At 47.6% G+C, this 19,574-nt stretch overlaps 1 protein-coding gene across 3 annotated transcripts in view; it reads left to right on the top strand.

The window, feature by feature from the left end:
* CLPB (ClpB family mitochondrial disaggregase) overlaps window positions 1-18,055 on the top strand; it is a 70,480-nt gene extending 52,425 nt beyond the window's left edge. Inside the window, exons 8-16 of one of the 3 annotated variants that reach the window (XM_041720430.2) lie at window positions 2,568-2,645; window positions 4,976-5,031; window positions 8,163-8,207; window positions 10,134-10,295; window positions 11,884-12,040; window positions 15,379-15,452; window positions 15,936-16,055; window positions 16,490-16,594; window positions 17,369-18,055. In XM_041720430.2, the coding sequence (XP_041576364.2) occupies window positions 2,568-2,645; window positions 4,976-5,031; window positions 8,163-8,207; window positions 10,134-10,295; window positions 11,884-12,040; window positions 15,379-15,452; window positions 15,936-16,055; window positions 16,490-16,594; window positions 17,369-17,620 (1,049 nt within the window). In that variant the 3' untranslated portion in view covers window positions 17,621-18,055. The remainder of the gene's footprint in view (window positions 1-2,567; window positions 2,646-4,975; window positions 5,032-8,162; window positions 8,208-10,133; window positions 10,296-11,883; window positions 12,041-15,378; window positions 15,453-15,935; window positions 16,056-16,489; window positions 16,595-17,368) is intronic. The other 2 variants (XM_072919512.1, XM_041720445.2) reach the window with 2 other exon arrangements.
* Window positions 18,056-19,574: the final 1,519 nt, after the last annotated feature.

Here is a 19,574-nt window from a genome sequence, read left to right as displayed (position 1 = left end):
AGCAGGAATCAGGACTCATTAGCATGGCCAGGGGGACAGGTAATGCATCTGCCTGTGTCCGGGCACAGAATGGCAAGTTCTTGTGGCACTGGGGTTCAGCTCCCACTAAATGCACAGTCCCAGCACTCCGTCCCATTGCTGAGGGGGTTGGAACTGATGGTCTTTAAGGTCCCTTCTAACCCACACTCTTCTACAATTGCATGATTCTACATGCCTTGGATTTAAGGTTAAATTGGGGAATTTTTTTTATGTTTGGACAGCGATGCAAACCTTCATCTTTATCTTGAGTTATCAGTGCCTTTTGGGAAGCCTTCTGGCTTTCCCTGCAGACTTTTCAGGGATTAGGAATTCAGTCCCACACTCTTCCTAAGTGGCTGCAGTGGTTAATCACCTTTGTTATTAAAACTGTTCTGCTTTATTTGTAGTTTGATCCTCTCACTCCAGCCCCTGGAGCACCTTAATTTTCTCTGTAGCTGAGCAAGTTCAGTGCCTTCTTGGGGAGATACTTAATGACTGTGGTCAGGTCACTCCTCACACCCCTCATCATTAACCTCAGCTCATTGATTTGTTCTTGTAGTGAGGCTTTGCTTTTGTTTTCCTAATCCTCACCAGATCTGCTGGCTCCCATGCTACCTGGGTCTCTTGGAATACAAGCATGGACTGTGAGGAGCTCAGTTTCATGCAGGTCTTGCAGCTCCAAATTCCCATGAGATCCTTCCATGCATCTATAAACTCCAGCTGCTGGAATATCTCACTTGAGCTGCTGTTGTTTAACATCTTCCCAGTGTGTCCCTACTGGCAGAGGCAGCATTTCCATGTCAGGCTGTAGACTGTGACATTTCTATTTCTTATTATTTGCAAAATGGAAATACTGTTTAAATATTTTAGTATGCAAATCTTTTTATGTGCAAAACAGCACTACTTATTTCCCATGTCAGCTTGTACTCCCGTAGAGGAAGAACTCTTGGCATGCCATGCCTAGGATGCCTTTTCTTAGGTGACTTCTATTTACCATACCCCCATCAAGAAAAGGGTTTTATGGACTGACTTTGAGATTGAATTTAAGAATTCTGCAGTTTTAAACACCACTCTCATACTCTACTGCCAGCTCAGGGAAGAAAACAAACCCACAACCCCTCACAGAGTCAGCCAGTGCCTCATTTAAGACACAGGACTGAGGGACAAGGACAGAGACTGAGACCGAGGATAGTGGCCAGAAGAAGATGAGGGAGTTGTGTTTTGAGGGTGACAGTCACAAAGAGAGTGGGTTTATTCTTTCTTGGCTTTATTCCTGTTTTTGCTGTGGACACCACTGAAAGGCAGCAGAGGCCAAGCTTTGCCATGCCTGTGTGCAGCAGCGTTCCAAGAGCTTTAAGCCACAGCTCTCCCAGTGTTTTCCTTCTGCTCATCCCACCTCCAGTGCTGCTGTTTTCCTCTGCTACCTTCAAATTCCTTGTCAGTTACAATTTTTGGGCATCTTGCAGTTTTCATGCACTGCTTCCTAATGTGCCACATTTTGGGTTTGGCTGGATCTGGGGGTGCCATGTGCCAGTCATGAGACCTTGCTGAGTCTGAGGGGTCCTGAGACTGTGCAGTGCATGTTGTCTTTTACAAAACATCTTACCAGATTTGCAGGCTGGATTGAAATACTGTGGATAAAGCAGAAAGGCTGGGATGTCAGTTAATCTCTCACATTGAACTAGAAGTTGGTCTGATCTAGGGAAACTACTTCTGTGTTCCAGAGACCAGATCCAGCCAGCAGAGGATGTGATTTGATCTTTTGACCTCAAAAAAATTGCCTCCTCCTTCAAATAAGCCCAGTGCAGTGATGTTACTGGTTTGGTGAGCACGCTCACAGAGCCTGAGGCTGCTCTGGGGGGCTGAAGAGTACCTTGGGTAACCGTGGGCACCCATGGGGGTAGGAGCTATCACCCACTCTGCACAGCAGATCCATGTCTGTCCTGAGAAAGGGCTGTGCTGGTCAGACTGGGAGTTTGGGAGGGAATCAGGGCTCTTGCCTTCTGTAAAATTTTCCACTGGTATCTCACCCAGGATGCACTTGGATGCTGCTGTCCAAAGAGGCACTGAGATAATCACCGCACTTTTCCTAATTCTTGCACCAATTCAGAGCTTTTGTGACCTTCAGCCACCTCTTTCTTCCCATTCCATGCCAGAAATAACCTATAAACCTCTTCAAAACTGATGTTTTTTCCTCACAGAAAGGTTGCACTTGGGAGCTGGTGAGGCAGAGTGCCTCTCCATCCCTCTGTCCATCCATCCATCCTTGTCCCCCCCTCCGCCATCTCCCTGGCAACGCTGAGTGCGCATCCTGGAAAACTTTATCCGAAATCTGCTCTGGGCAGCTTTCCAAATCCATGCTAACCTTATTAGGTGTCTCTGGGGCCTTGGCTAGCTAATCAAATTAGAGAGCACTAATGGCAGGGAGGACTGGGAGTGGGTAGAGAGCAGTAAAACATAGTGTATACTTAGTGATAATTACACTTGCTTTGTGGCATTGATTTATATGCCTCCCCCCTCTTTTTTGTTTTCATTGTCTTCAAATGCAGCTATTCGGAGGAAGGAAAATGGCTGGTATGATGAGGAGCACCCGCTGGTGTTTCTTTTCTTGGGATCATCTGGAATAGGTAACATTTGGGTTGTGGTGAGGGGGATGGAGAGCCCTGAGGAGAGGGGGTAGAAGCTGTTGCAGGGCTGCAGGGTCTGAATAAATACCAGTTAAACACACTGTCATCTTTCAGTGGGTCACTCATCATCCAGCAGGGTGACCCCAGCTGGACACCAGCACACACAGCCACATCCAGCCTCGTGCTGACTTATCCCAGAGGACAACCCCGCTCCAAGTCTCAAAAAGGGGCAGTTTTCAGAGTAAAAGTATTTCTTTAACAACTTTCTGGTGAAAACCCCTCTATTCTAGTGGGAATGGTGGGATAATAGTAGAAATTTGCTGCCTGCAAACTGAATCTCTGCTCGTTTGCTCCTGTGGACACAGATTGCTTTGGAATGACAGGATTTTATTGACACCAATAAGATTTGTCCTCCAGCCCAATCAAATGCCACATGACAGCTGATCAGTTCATGAAATGGTCCAAATGACTTTTAGTTGTGGAAAAAAAAAAACAAAACAAAAAAACAGCTTCAAAGTAACTGATCTGTGACATTTGGAGCAACCTCAGGGCTTCTCCTGCCTCCACTGCCTCCCAAAGGGCTCAACAAGGTGCTGACACTCCAGTGCTGGAGGGGTTAAAGGAGCACAGGTGAGACTATGCTCCTGCTGCAGAACAGTACCAGGCCAAGCATTAACCCCAAATAAGTTGCTATAAAGCTGTATAAAACCAGGCCAAAATATTTTTGATACTTCATTGCCCTGCTAGACCATATCTAAAGACCTCATGGATGTAAATTGTTGGCTGTTCTACTCCCATGGACTTCCATGGGGGCTTTTCTTTTCTTTTCTTTTCTTTTCTTTTCTTTTCTTTTCTTTTCTTTTCTTTTCTTTTCTTTTCTTTTCTTTTCTTTTCTTTTCTTTTCTTTTCTTTTCTTTTCTTTTCTTTTCTTTTCTTTTCTTTTCTTTTCTTTTCTTTTCTTTTCTTTTCTTTTTTCTCTTTTTGCTTTTCTCCTCTTCTCTTCTCTTCTCTTCTCTTCTCTTCTCTTCTCTTCTCTTCTCTTCTCTTCTCTTCTCTTCTCTTCTCTTCTCTTCTCTTCTCTTCTCTTCTCTTCTCTTCTCTTCTCTTCTCTTCTCTTCTCTTCTCTTCTCTTCTCTTCTCTCTCTTTCTTTTTTATAGGAAGCATAGTTTCTTGCATCCTTACACATCAGGAGCTCTCATCCAGCATCATCCAAAGTCAGCAAAGCTCAAACTGAAGTAAAATGCAAAATTTTGGCAGAGATTTAACAGGTGGAGCAGAGCACACCCCATTAATTCCCATGTTTGTGCCCATTTTTTGGCGATTTGCTGATCTGACCCACCAGATCTATTGTTCCTGTAATACAGTTGTGGGCAGATGTACAATATTCCAGTAAGAATGTATCTTTAACCTAATTTCCTTTTTAAAACATGTGGGTTTTTTTCTTCAGAATAGTTCTTTCTGTTCCTGCTCATTTATTTTTCACTGTGCAAGTAAATCCTACAGGGATCCATGTGCAGTGTACTGCTGACAGGTATGCAAGGGACAAGTGTGAACCCCCAGAACATCCATCCTCCAGAGGGGTGACCAGCTTCACCTCAGTTTTGCTGGTCACCCCTGGAGCCAAAATTGGCCCAATCCTTCCCCTGATCAACCTGACAAAGCCAGCAGTGTCATGTTGGAGGGTAGCAGCAGGGAAGAGATGTTTTCTGGCATCCACACTTGAATAAAACTGCCTCTTCAATGAGGTTTTTCCCCAGATGGATGGGCCAGGAGAACAGGATATGGCCTGGCATGAGCTGGTGAGTGTGTTCACCCTCAATAAATGCCTCAGACTTCTATAAATGCCTTCCAAGGTGGATTTGCTCTATTACTGATTGTTCCTAATCCCAGAATTTTTTGACTGCCATCTTATATAAAGCAAATAAAAATACCCCATTTCCTTGAAATTCTTTATTTGGAGATTACAAGGCATTGCACAAAGATCTTGGAATATTGAAGGTAAATATAGCAAAAAACTGGTCTATCCAATATAGCAAAACTCTGCTCTATCAACATCTTTTTGTGGAAAAAATAAAGAGCTTTGTTTCCACCATGTGAGAGTCAATTAAAGCTGATGGTGCCACTATTCTAATGCATCTGTTCACCCTGCCCAGACTGGGAACCCCAGTGAATGTGATCCTGGAGATAAAACAGCAATACCCATTTCACAAGGAAAATACATATATTGATTTCAGGAAGTTCCAGTCCTAGTGTTAGCAGAGCTGATGAACAGACAGAAGATGGACAGACCTGGTTTAATGCAAGTTTTTTCTTTCCCTCTCCAAAACAGGTAAAACAGAGCTGGCCAAGCAAACAGCCAAGTACATCCATAAGGACATCAAAAAGGTAATGGCTCGTCCCAGCTGTGTGCTGGCAGTAAAAGGGGTGTGGGGAGGGTCATCAGGGGGTTCATTGTGTGGCTGTGCTGCCCTGAGAAAGGGCTTCTGCACTGAGAGCGACCTGTGAAGGTCATGGAGTCACAGGTCTGGGTTGGGAGGGCCTTCTAAGCTCATCCAGTTCCACCTATCCTGTCAAATGTAGGGTACCTTCCACTAGACCGGGTTGCTCCAAGCCTCATCCAAATCAGCCTTGAGCACTTCCAGGGATGGGGCGGCCATGGCTTCTCTGGGCAACCTGTGCCAGGGCCTCACCACCCTAGCAGGGAAGAATTTCTTCAGTCTTACCCTGCCAGTAGAAAGCTGTTCCCCCTTGTCCTGTCAGTCCATGCCCGTCTCTTGCAGACCCTTTAGGCCCTGGGAGGATCTCTAAGGTGTTCTGGGAGCCATCTCTTCTCCAGACTGAACACCCCCAGCTCTACCAGCCTATCTCCGGAGCAGAGGGGCTCCAGCTCTCCGAGCATCTCCGTGGCCTCCTCTGGGCTCACTCCAACAACTCCACATCCCTTTGATGTTGGACCCCAGAGTGGAGGCAGCTCTGCAGGTGGGGTCTCACCTGAGCAGAGCAGAGGGGCAAAATCCCAAATTCACCCTGCTGCCCACACTGTGGGATCAGCCCAGGACACTGTCTATGCTTTTGTCTATGTTACCAGAATTTTTGAATTGGAAAAATTTTAATGGATGTAACATTTGTGCTTCCTGTCGAATTTTGCTCTAATTTTGACATCCTGTGTTGTAAACATATTTTTTGCCTGTATTATTAATATCACTGTAAATTACTAGAAGGAGAAAATTCCAGAAATGTGTTTTCCATGTCCCCAGTTCTACCACTTATCACATCCTGCCAGTATGGACCGTAGCAATGCAACATTGATTTCCTGCTCAAAATTTTAAGTGCTGAAGTGTTTGGTATCCAGAAGCAGTTTGAATTATTTAGTTTGTTACCCAGTGGTTAGATTTTAGAGAAGATGGGTTGGAATTATTTCATGGAGGTGGTGGTTTTGCAGGAGAACACTTCAGTGGTGTCTGGGGTTTCTATTCTATTCTATTCTATTCTATTCTATTCTATTCTATTCTATTCTATTCTATTCTATTCTATTCTATTCTCTCCTGTACCGTCCTGTTCAATTCCATTCCATTCTGTTCCGTTCCATTCCATTCATTTCTAATCTGTTCAGTTCTTTCTATTTTGTTTCTTTCCAGTCTATTCCAATTTATTATATTCAATTCTGTCAATTCTATTCCATTACAATTATTTCAATCCATTCAATTGCAATGTATTCTACTCTGTTCTGTTTTATTCCATTCCAATATTCTATTTTATTCCAGTCAAATCTCTTCCATTCCATACCCATCTTCCATTCTAATCTATTCTGTTCCATTTCATACCATTCTATTGAATCCCAGTCTTCCATTCCATTCCATTCTGTTACACTCCATTCCATTCTGGTACATTCCATTCCATTCTCTCCCACATGGAGACAGGAAAAAGAAGGAAAGACAAGCAGAGCTGTGCATAGATGAATCCCTCTTCCCCACATCCTCCATCAGTGAATGGACACACAATGCAGCAACTCTTATAGAAAGAAGACCAAACTGGAACTAACACTATAAAAACAGCTGTTCTGGTTTCTTTTCCTCAAACCTCTATAAATGCCTTCCAGAAGGCATAAATTCTGGATCTCAAGCGCTTCCATCCCCAGTCCCTCACGTGGAACCGCTCCATGGCCAGACATCCAATGAGGAAATCAGTTAAACCCTGAGTGTTGTGTTAATTTGATGGCATCAGGAATCTGGGATGTATTAGGAATTAATACATCATTCATTCCTAATATTCATTCATCAGCCATTGGTCCCCTAATGAGGGATGAGAGGGGGTCATACTCCCCACAGACTCCAATGAGGGGCAGCAATTCACAGGAACTGACAGATTAAAAAAGGAAAACCTGAAACTGTCCCCCTTTCATTTACAATTCCATCTTGCTCTGCCCTGGGCAGTTTGTAGATATCTTAGTAATTTTCAGGGAAATTTTTTCATGGGAATATTTTGCCCAGAGAACCTGTAGCTGTCACATTCCTGAAAATGTTCAAAACCAGGTTCAATGAGGCTTGGAGCCACTTGGTCTAGTGGAAGGTGTCCCTATCCATGGCAGGGCGGTTGGAATGGGATTATCCTAAAGGTCCATTCCAACCCAAACCATTCTCTGATTCTATTATTTTCCCAGGTAACAAATGACAGGACTAGAGGAAACTGCCTCGAGTTGCAACAAGGGAGGTTTAGGTTGGATATTGGGGAAATTTTTTTCTGTTCAGCTCTGGAAAAGGCTGACCAGGGTAGTGCTGGAGTCCCCATTCCTGGAGAGATTTAACATGTAGATGTGTGGATGTGGTACTTGGGGACATGGGTTGGTGGTGGGCTTGGCAGTGCTGAGGGAACAGTTTGGCTCTGTTGTCTCAGAGGGCTTTCCCAACCCAAATGGTTCAGTGATTCTGTTCTCTAATTTGGGATCCCTATGTGATGGTGTCCATGAGTGTGCCGTGTACACATGCCCAGATGAGATGTATTCCCAGACATGTCTCCTTCTCCATCATGGACACTGGTTATGTCTGGTTCACTATGTCCAGGATGATGCTGGGAAGTCGAGGCTTGGCTTCTTGGTCAGCTGGATGAAAGGATCACTGTAGGTCCTTTCCAACTAAAATATTCCTATTCCCTCCCCTTCCCTCTCTTCCCTTCTTTTCCTTTCCCATCTAGGATGTGGATTACAGCTCCATGATCACAATATTCAGTACCTGCAGTGAATCATCAGCTTTTCAGATGCAAATGGATACTTGGATGGAAGCTATAAATTCTCTAACACTACTCTCTGTTTTAGGTGATCACCCACAAGCCCAGTTCACCTCAGCTTTATGATTTTTGCTGGATTTTTGTGGTGGGGTGTTGTATTCTTCTTGTGATTGATTTCTAAAAAGCTGAACCACAAAAATATCTATTTTATTTAGAGAATTTCAGCCCTGTCAGTACTGTTCCAGCTCTGGCAGCGAGCAGATTGATCAAATCTCATCCTAAGTCTCTTGCAGGGTTTCATCAGACTGGACATGTCGGAGTTCCAGGAGAGGCATGAGGTCAGTAAATGGGCTCTGAAGGGAGCAGCTTCAAATTTAATCCAGAAAAAATGGGCATTTTGGTGTGTCAGGGTGGGAGCACAGTAGAACAACAGAAGGTTTGCTCCAAGTTGTGCATTAAATTGCAGGTAAATTGCCAGAAAGCAACCTTCATTGAGTGGTTGTGGTTTAGGCATGGTACTCCCCAATTTAGTGCTCCCATTGAGACACTCCAAACCAGGAGACACTTACTCCCTGCGTTCCCTTGTCCCTTCCCACAGCAGTGGACTGGAGAGGAGAACTGGAGGCTCAAAAGGCCATGGGTTGAGATAACAACAATTTACTGGAAACAGAAATTACACAAGAAAACAAACAAGCAACAGTATTAAAACCAGAAGTATGTAAAAGAGAGAGGGAGAGAGAATGATTCACATGCAAAACACTCACTGACCCAAGCCAGCCAGAGCCATGCTCCCCCAGCCACGCCCTCCAGTTCAGAACCAGCTACTTCACATTATTCCACATCCTTCTGCTGCTCTGATTTGACCAGAAGGAACTTATTTTCCCCAGAAGACTCCTTTCCCTCTGCTCCTGGTAATGACATGAGGTAAGATAGAATATCCTCCAGGTCCAAGCCTTGCCCCTCCTGGCTACTGTAAAAATTAACTCTGTCTTGGCTGGAACCAAGACATTGAGGCAAATTAGGAACAGAGACAAAGGAGCAAGGAAAACTTCAACAATATGTGTCCAGTGCTGTGAATTCCCTTGGGGTGGGGTCAGCCCTTGGGGAGAGAGCAGCTGAGAAGAGATGGTGGAACCCAGAGGATCATCTTGAAACCCACGGCCACATGCTGTTCATCACCTAACATTGCCCAGGCAGGCACAGCTTACCCCAAACCCTTTATCCCCAAAACACTGCTGAATCCAGTGTGAGATCTTGGCCTCAGCCTACCTTCCATGTAGGAAAGGGAGAGAATCCAGCAGAATGCAGGACAATGGTGCCAAGTCCACCCCGCCCATCACAACTTCTGCCCAGTTCTGGTGCCACAGGAGGTCCAAGGTGCCGAGTTTTCTGCAATCCTTGCCAAAGTCACCCCTGGACCTGAGGGGGTCCTAAATCCATTTAGAGGGCTCTGTCTCCCCAAAAAGTAGCAAGGTCCTAGCAATGAGAGTGGTAAAACACTGGGACAGGTTGCCCAGTGAAGCTTTGACTGCCCCATCCTTGGAAGTGTTCGAGGCTAGATTGAATGGGGCTTTGAAGCAAACTGGTGGAGTGGAATGTGTCCCTATGTATGGCAGAAGGGCTGGCATTACATGGCCCCTTCCAACCCAAACCATTCCACAATTCTGTGATAACAGGCTGTGACTTTGGATGACACTCAGACATGGGTAGATGTAAGATGCACCAAGCTATGTGTCAAAAACTGTCATTTTGCCAAAACTTTCCTGTTGTCAGAAATACTACTCTATATAAACTTCTAAATTTCTAAACATTTTAAAAAAGCACCATGTCAAGAAGTGATGACATAGGAGAAGTATTTTATTTATGGCCTCTTCCCACAAAGCCTACTTGTGGCTTTGATTCTGCACCAGAACCATGTGCCACATATAATCCTTTGAATTCTTGCTCTTAAAAGGCTAAAAGGGATGAAAATAGGTCTTGGACCCTGCATAGCAAAGCAGGGCTGATGCCTTCCCACCTGGCCATACCTGCTCCTTGGATTCTACTGTTTTGAGCTCTGGGCAGGGAATTGCTTAATCTTTATTTTGCTTAATTTATGCTTATTAAGCTGATTTTGAGATACCTGGCATGGGATAGGTGTCACAAAGAATATAGAATTTCTTTTGTCAGCAGCAAAGAGTGGTAGCAACCTGACAAGCTACCAGAAGGGCTTCATTCCCATTGTCCATGGATCAGCCTTCACCTTTCCTGTTCCTTCCTACCAGGTGGCGAAATTCATCGGCTCCCCACCCGGCTATGTGGGCCATGAAGAGGGTGGACAGCTCACCAAAAAGCTGAGGCAGTGCCCAAATGCTGTGGTACTTTTTGACGAGGTGGACAAAGCCCACCCTGATGTGCTCACCATCATGCTGCAGCTGTTTGATGAGGTAAATCCACATTAGAGGTTAGAATCAACACAAGGGACATGCAGAAGGTGACAATGAGGGGTGAGAGGAATGACAGATGGAGGAGTTTGGGTTGGAAGGTACCTTAAAAGCACATCTAGTCCACCCCTCCTGCCATGGGCAGGGACACCTTCCACTAGACCAGGTTACTCTAAGCTACGTCCAACCTGGTCTTGAACACTTCCAGGGATGGGGCAGTCACAGCTTCTCTGGGCAACCTGTGCCAGGGCCTCACAGCCCTCACAGGGAAGAATTTCTTCCCAATATCCCATCTAACCCTGCCCTCTTATAGTGTGAAGCCATTCCCCTTGTCCTGTCACTCCAGGCCCTTGTCCAAAGTCACTCTCCAGCTGTCTGGTTCATTTTGAAGGTCCCAGTCTGTCCTCAGAGGCTACCAAACTTCAGGGCAGCATGCTGGAAGGTTTTAAAGGTTTTTTTTTTTTGTTTTGTTTTAAGGATTAATAACACCATTTTTCTTGCATAGATCATCATAGTAGCAGTTCAATGTGAAATCAATTCCTGTACCAGGCACTTGACAGGGCAATAACCCAAATGTTAATCTCAAGCACCCAACAAGGATTTGTGTCATTGTGCTGGATCTCTGCTGTTGGAGATGGATTGAGGAAAGAAACAGCCTGGGGAGATGCTGCTTTTTTCCTTATTTCCCTCTCTTTTTATATTATCAATCAAGAGCACTGGTGCTTTGGAAAGGTTCGTGCATTGGTTTGGGGGCTGAGGGTTTCTGTCACTTCAGCAGTGGTGGTGCTGGGCAGCCCTGGTTTGCAAGGTGATCAGTCCCACAGAAATGAGGAGCTTTGCTACTCAGGTCACTCTGTTACAGCCATAACGTGGTTATTTGTGGGCTCTGCCCAGCCCAAACCACAGCCACAGGCAGGGTTAGGGATAACATTAGCATTAGTGCTGACCTGAGCCTGGGGCTTGTGTCAGACCTAAAACCATCACAGGGAGGTAGGTAGAGGGTCAGAGGCTGGGGAGTTACTTATGGGCAGCCACACAGTCATGGAATCATTGAGGTTGGAAAAGCCCTCTGAGACCATCACGTCTAACCCTTCCCTTAGCACTGCCAAACCCACCACTAAACCTAAATGCCACATCCACACGGCTTTTAAATCACTCCAGGGGATGAGGTCTCCAGCACTGGCCTGGCTAGACTGTGCCAAGGCTGGACAACACTTTCAGGGAAGAAATATTTCCTGATACCCAACCTATACTTTCCCTGCTGTTACTTAAGGCCGTTTATTCTTCTCCTGTCCCTTGTTACCTGGGAGGAGACCAAGATCCCCACTGCAGAGCTAACTTCCTGTCAGGGAGCTGGGAGAGTGAGAAGTGCCTCCTTCTCTCCAGGCTTGCAGAAGAAGTTCCTGCGATTCATGGAGAGACAAGTACTTCTCCAACCTCATCCTTGCTTCCTTCCACCTCAATCCTTGGGTATCACTTCAAAATTAAATTCACTCTGGGGAAAAAGAGGACCCATGGTTTTTTCTTGGTGTTTTGGCTATGTCCTCCAGCACCTGCTGACATGACTGGTTTCATCTCGCTGTTGTTGCAGGGCAGGCTGACAGATGGAAAGGGGAAGACCATTGACTGCAAGGATGCCATCTTCATCATGACCTCCAATGTGGCCAGTGAGGAGATTGCACAGCATGCACTGCAGCTCCGGCAAGAGGCCATGGAAATGAGCAAGAAAAGGATCGCAGAAAACTTAGGTACTGGAGTTTCAATCTTCAAATTCCTAAAGAGCCTCCCTTCTTCCTAATACAACTTTGACAGCAGCTCAGCCATCCCTTGGCAGGGGGCACACCCAGACCCTTCAGTCCCCTCTCCACTGGTCCCAGCTGGTCCACATGACTTGGGAATGCTCCTCTGCAAGGAAGTCATGAAATCCCAGAAGGGTTTGAGTTGGTGGGGACTTTAAAAGACCATCCCATTCCAACCCCTTGCCATGGTCTGGGGCACCTTCCACTAAGCCAGGTTGCTCCAAGCCCCATCCAACCTGGCTTGAAACACTTCCAGGGAAGTGAGCACACGATGAGAAAGGCTGAGAGATTGGACAGAGTCTTAAAGATGTAGTCTTCCTCTGAAGGATACAATGTCAAATAATGAGGATTTCAGAGCAGGTGGATTGAAACTGGATGGTCTTTAAGGTCCCTCTCAACCCAAACTCTTATGTGATTCCATGATTCTCTTTTATCAACTCACCCTTTTCTTTCTTTTGGGACCCTTCCAAATGCTTCCTGCAAAAGACTCTGGCTGATTCAGGTGCTCATATGAAAGAGGAAGCATTTTATTTACTCTCAGTCCTTCCCAGAAGGCTGAGCTTAGTGAATTTTACTTCCCCGTGGAATGGGAGCCCTAGCCTCAGATATCAGGCTCCTGGAGAAAAATTTCCCAAAATGTGAATTAGGTAATAAAAGGGGAATGAGGAGAGCAAGGGCAGTCTCTGAGATTGAAAATTAACAGCTTGATGTGCAATGTCCAGTGCCTTTGCTGGTAACTCTGAGGATATACAGATGAATGGTGATGCTAACACCAGGGACTGTCCCTTTTAGGCAGTGTTTGTCACACAGAGCAGAGGAAAAGCCTGTTTCCATCAGGTGCTGCTGTGCCTGTGGATAACCAGGAAGCCATGGACAGTGACTGCATCCCTTCTTTCCTCATCAGTTTTAAAAAACTTACTTTGGGGTTTTTAAGATGCTTTTATGATCTTAATTGTCTGGATGCCACATCTTTCTCAAGGTATCCAGCAGCCTGTGCCCTCTCAGACACCATATTCCTGCATCAGCTCAACAGGAACAAGAAAAAACCTTGGATTTTGGCATCAAATCTATTTTCCAGCTTCTTTCTCCTGGTCTCTTACTTTGGAGAAGTGGCTGTCGACACTGGCTTAATTCAGAACCTTTAAACTTCAATCAGGCTGGGTAAAGGACAAAACACATCGTCAGCTGAACTTTCCAGAATAACATTTGAAAATGCCAAACGTTTCCCTGCTCAATGAGGAGAGCATTGAATTTTAATTTCTGGGACAGTACAACTGCAGCAGGAGAGGAGCTGTGGAGGGCATTTGGGCACAGCAGCTGCCCTCATTTGGGTTACAAGGAGCTCCTGCCCATTTTCTAAGCTCTCAGTGTGGAGATGGCATGGCAGGAAGTCTCTAAAGTGCCTGACAGGCAGATAAATGGGAAGATGAAGGGAAGGAGCAGATTCCCCAGTGGGCTCTGCATCTACCAGTGGCAGCAGCAGATATTACATGTGGGAAGTGAGAATGGTGGTAGTAGTGCTGGTTCCTCTACCTTTCCAGCTCTCCTCTGCCAAAACACTGGGACTTATTGGCATCCTTGCCCGAGAGAGAGGGGTTGGAACTGGATCAGGTGATTCCAGAGCACCCCACACCACTTTGGGCATTAGGGGGAACCTCCTCCTCCCTACAACTGCTGAACGGAGGATGTAGGAGTGTGCATCTTGTTGGTGGAGTAAATAAGTTACCTTTTGTCTCCTTAAAAAGGAAAAAAGCTTAGAAGTTTCTCTCCTCAATTTGGTTAAAAGACATTTCATAGGACTTTAGCAACTTCACTTTAAACTTAAGGATAGCTATTTGGACAGAAACCAAAAAGTCTCACTTAAGCAATTCACTAGAAAAAGAAGAGAACAAAAGAAGTAATTGCTTTTGTGAAGTGTTTTAGCAGGAGTAGGAACTTCTTGCCTTAACTCGGTTTTTCTCTGTAAAGAGCTTTTTTATTCTGCCTTTTATTAAAACCTTTCGTTTAAAAAAAAAAAAAAAAAAACAAAAAAAAAAAAACTGTTCCCCATTCATTCTTACTTACCAAATGATAGTTTTCGGGGAAGTCATCTTCCTTAGTCTCCTCCCAAGTCTAAATGCAACAGTGTCTCAGCCTTAACTCAGACAATGATGTAGCCAAGGGGGCATCAGTGTATCCTTCCAGGTAACAAGTGACAGGACAAGAGGAAACAGTCTCAATTTTTGCCTGGAGAGGTTTATGTTGGATATTGGGAAAATTTACTCCCCAAAAGTGTTGTCCAGCCATGGCACAGGCTGCCCTAAGCAGCTAAGCAGTGGTGGAGTTCCCATCCCTGGAGGGATTTAAAAGATATGTAGATGTGGAACTTGGGAACACGGTTTAGTTGTGGGCTTGGCAGTGCTGGGAATGCTTGGACTTCTCAGAGGGCTTTTCCAACCTAAACTACCTACCCAGTGGAGTCTGAGAACCCCTTCTGCCACTGCTGGTGAGGGGCAGCAAACTTCATCAAGGCTGCAAAGCTGAGACAGGGTCCCAGCACGCAGTACGGGTCTGTGTCCCCTGCCCTGCCCTGCCTGCCAGGATCCAATCCAGAGCACAGGCATCTATCTCCCTCTGAGCACCCTGGTGTCAACAGCACATGGAGGCAAATGAGTGCAGAACGGGGGAAGCTGTGGGAAGAACTGGGATAATGAAGACAAAGAGGAAGACGACACTGGGAGGAAGAAGGGTGATGCTGCAGCCGAGCATCCAGAGTGGCTGGGAGCCAGGATTTAAGAGCAGCCAGACCCTGGCTCCATCTGCAGTCAGCAGAGGGAAGTAGACTGCAGCCTGAACAGTGCTGCAGGCAGCCCAAACATGAGTTTGGTGGTTGCTGGAGAGACTGTAGGCTCTTTCAGTGCTCACAGCCCCAGAGAGGCTGTGTGCTCTGTGTGTCAGGTCATCAGCTGCTCTGGAGCCCAACGGGGTACTTCAGCCTCCCAAGACCTCTGGGAGCAGCTCCCGTGGGCACAGAGCAGGGAGCAGAGGTAGAGCCAGGGCTTTTTAGCCATTCAAGGGAGCCACATCAGCACAGGATGTTCCTCTGGAGCACCACAGGACACAGAACTGCTGTTCACAGTGCCAAGTGCAGGGACATCACGCTGCCAAAGCAAACTGCTGGCACATGTGGAGGTTTCAGATCTGTCCTGCAGTACCCCCCAGACCTTTCCTTGCCCTCAGCTCCAGCTCATCCAGATGGAGATGAAGCCACTGTCCCTACTGACATCCCTCATCCACCTCTCTTCCAGAGGATGTCCAGATCACTGACAAGATCACCATTTCCAAGCAGTTCAAGGAGAAGGTTATTCGCCCCATCTTGAAGGTATGGATGGTGTTTTCATGGCTCAGGTTTCAGATGTCCTGAGCTCTGGTCCCAGACTCCTTCCCTGTGTTTCTCTACCAGCTATGAGAGAAGGGATATAACCCCGCTAAAGATGTTGGAGAGGTCAGATCCCAGCAGAAATAAATCACAGCTTCTTTACTCTTGGAGTGGAGCTACAGTGTATGGTGAGAAGGGGACACAGGACAGGAAGTGCTGCAGTGTGATTTGGGGGCTCTCTGCTCTCCCAAGGGCAGGAAAACCTGCCTGCAGTGATATCCCCATGACCTTCAGTTTCTTTAAGATGTTTCTGAAGCACCTCAGGGTGCTATCCAGCTCCATGGCATGGGGTTGGATGGCTGTTGGGAGCTGTGGGAGGTGGGATGGTGCCTGGGGAGCTCCTTCTGCAACACCACTCTCAACTACTGCTGTTCCCAGCAGGGTCACCATTCCTCTCCCTGCTGATCTCCTCCCTTGTTCTTGCAGGCTCACTTCAGACGGGATGAATTCTTGGGGAGGATCAATGAAATTGTCTATTTTCTCCCTTTTTGCCACTCAGAGCTCATCCAGCTGGTCAACAAGGAGCTTAATTTTTGGGCCAAAAAGGTAAAAAAAGAATCAGTGGCTTTAGAGGAGACTTCTCCAAATAACTCTGGAAGAAATCGCTTCTGGAGCATCTGCCCTGGGGTAAAGATACACAGTGATGTGTATCTTTACCATCATCATACAAGCTGTTGAACTTGGGGTGCTGGGAAGAGTTGGGACCTCTGGGAGCAGCAGAGATGGTTCTTCTTGTACTGCAGCAGGGATGAGCTCCAGGCTGCCTTCATAGATGTCATTTGTCTAATAGGTCTTTGCACATCTGAGCTCTCTGAGGGCTAAATGGAATTTTGGGGTTCTTTTGTTGTGGAAGAACTGGCCTGGTGGAATTCAGCCCTTCTCAGCACCCCAGTGCAGCATCCTCGCTGCTCAAGGAGGATGCCAGGCTTGCTGGGGAACATCCATAATTCTTCTTCCTTTTTTCCCCTCCTCCCTGGCAGGCCAAGGCAAGGCACAACATCACACTGCAGTGGGACAGGGAGGTCATGGATGTGCTGGCTGATGGCTACAACCTTCACTATGGTGCCCGCTCCATCAAACACGAGGTGAAGACAAGAGGGAAGCTGGGGTGAAGTTTGTGTTGTCACCTCCAGCCCCACTGCCCAGAGAGAGCCAGAATTGGAAAGGCATCAAAAGAGAGATGGAGTCACTGGAGCAAATCCAGAGGATGTCATGGAGGTGCTCTGAGGGCTGTAGCCTCCTGCTCTGAAGACAGGCTGGGAGAGCTGGGGATGTTCATACTGAACAAGAGAAGGTTCTGTGGAGACTGTAGAGACCCTTCCAGTGCCTATAAGGGCTCCAAGACAGCTTGAGAGGGACTTTGGACAAGGGCTTGGAGTAATAAATGAAAGGAGAATGGTTTCACACTGTGAGAGGTCAGGGTTAGATGGGATATTGGGAAGAAATTCTTCCCTGTGAGGGTGGTGAGGCTCTGATACAGATTGCCCAGAGAAGCTGTGGCAGCCCTATCTCTGAAGTGTTCAAGGCCAGGTTGAATGTGGCTTGGAGCAACCTGGTCTAGTGGAAGGTGTTCCTGCCCATGGCAGGGGGGTATGAAATGTTAATGAACTTTAAAAAGTCCTTTTCAACCCAAATCCTTCTGTGATATGATGACTGTGTGGATCTGACTGTCCTCATCTCTGGGGAGATGTCTGTGGTCTTGTGGAGGAAGTGGCACACCCACACTCTAGAGACAGAGAATAAGTGGGATGAAGAAAAGGTTGCATGATTTTGGGCTATCTGAGGGTGGGGAGGAGCTGGCCATCTCCATGGGAGACTTTCCACAGGGTTTTCCTGACAGGATCTGCTCTGTCCCTCAGGTGGAGCGGCGTGTGGTGAACCAGCTGGCAGCTGCCTACGAGCAGGACCTGCTGCCACAAGGCTGCACCCTCAGGATCATTGTGGAGGACTCTGACAAGCAGCTGCTGAAAGCCACAGAGGGGTCTTCCTCCAGCACAGAAAAATCCAAGGTGCCAACCCTGCGGCTGGAGATTGTAGAGAAGGACCGCAAAGCCCGAAAACTGGAGATCCAAGCACCGCTGAACCCCAAAAACATCACTTACTTCTTGTAGGCAGCACTGGGCACTCCCAGGGACAATAAACCCCCCCAAGAGCTGGAGCGAGCAGTGTCAGCGAGGGCAGAGCCACAACCCTGCCACTGCTGGGCATGGACACAGGCACGGACACAGATACAGGCAGGAGCTGCCCTGGGGTGGGCATGCAGGGCTCTAGGGGTGCAGCTGTGGGTGACAAGGTGCCCTGGTGCCATTCAGGGATGGGGCAGTGGATGCTCCTGGGGTTTCACAGGGTGTTGGAGTTTTTTAAGGAAGGGGGATGTAAATTGTGGACCAGGATGAAATTGTCATACCCATGGGAGTGGGCTTGCTTGGTCAGCTGGGCTGGCAAGGTGAGGGATGGGAACTGAGAGTATAAAAGCCATCAGGCACTTGCTCTGTATTGTCTGTATTGTCCCTATTTATGGCAATAAACATGCTATGTGCGTGTAACCCTTTGTGTCCCCAGAAGGAGCAGCTGTTGAAACCACCAGGGCACTCCTGGGTCTCCTGCTCATCACCAAGAGGCAGGAATGTCACCAAGAGTGGGGAACACCACTGGGAGCTGGGACCCACTGTCACCTCTCCCCAGCCCTGCCAGGTCACATCCTGGTGCAAACTCCTTGCTGGATCTTTTTGTCATTACCTTCTTCCAGGAAATATGTAATATCTCAAGTGAAACTGAGCTGTCCACGTTGTCCCCATGGGGATACAGAGGATGGGGGCTCCTTCAGGGAGCTGCTCATGGTGGAATAGGAGACATGGTCACTACTGGGGCCACCCCAGATGGGGTTTTGAAGAGTAGAACATTAAATACATATGGAAATCAAACCCTCCCAGGATTAATAAGTCCCAAGTCATTATCCCCTGGGATGCAGATAGGATCCCCATCCCACTGTTACCCCCTACCCTGATGTCCCCAGGAGGGTTTGGATCTGGTGCTGGTTCCTGTCTTCCAGGGATACAAGAAGGGTTGGTGAGGGATTCCTTGAACCGCCTTCCTATCCCAGTAGCTTTTTTCCTGGTTTAATGCCAGGAGCCGGAGCAGGATCCCATCCCTGGAGGATTTGGGAGTGTCACCAGGCTCTGCTGAAGCCTCCTAAGGTCAGATTCCATTCCACAGGTGCACAAAGGTGTGCAATGAGGTCTGCATGTGTGTGCTGCCATGCCATGCTGTGTCAGGTCACACCATGTCACACCAAGCCATCCCATTACACACTGCACCACCCTCTACCACATCCTGCCACATCCCACCATGCCAAGCTGTGCCAGCCCCATGGATCATAGCCCCACAGGCCACATGGGCCCTCCACAACCCTTTGAGGTGGTTGCTTCCACTACCAGGAAGAGTGCCTGGGAGCATGGGATCTGGAAGAAGAATCATCTTTGGCTGTGCCTGACACATTCAGTTCCCCACTTCTGAACCTTATGCTGTCACCCAATCCAGTCAGGGCACAGGGTGCCAGCAGCGTGGGGGCTCAGCACACCCTGGAGCACTCCAGCTTTGTCCCCAGGAGCAGTGTGGCAGTGAACAGATGCCTCCAGCACCGTTGGGAGCAGCTGTGGGGCTGGGGGACCCACCAGCACCCCACATCCACATCCCACGGGAGCTGCATGGACACGGGTCCGCTCCCTGGCTGCACCCCCAGCTGCCCCCCATTCCACTCCCCTCCTCCTCCTCCTCCTCCTCCTCCTCCTCCTCCTCCTCCTCCTCGCCCTGCCGGCTCTGCCCGTCTCTGGGTAGCACCAGCAGCTCCTTGCGTGGCAGATTGCTGCCTAATTAGTTTAGAGGGAAAACTTAATTGAATTAACTTTTCACAGCTCCAGCAGCCCGACAGTGGGGCCTCGCTCCGCGCCAGCCCCACGCCCTGATCGAATTAACTTGTTTAGCAACCTGCCCGCTTCGGCCTCGCAGCTGGGGTGGGTGTGGGGGGGACACCAGCGGCACCCACCGGGGCCCAGGGGCTCGGCC

This window comes from Taeniopygia guttata, chromosome 1 (assembly GCF_048771995.1).
Source record: "Taeniopygia guttata chromosome 1, bTaeGut7.mat, whole genome shotgun sequence".
NCBI classification, from domain to species: domain Eukaryota; kingdom Metazoa; phylum Chordata; class Aves; order Passeriformes; family Estrildidae; genus Taeniopygia; species Taeniopygia guttata.
The sequence above is the reverse complement of the archived record's forward strand: the minus strand, read 5'-3'. Positions and strand labels throughout refer to the sequence as shown.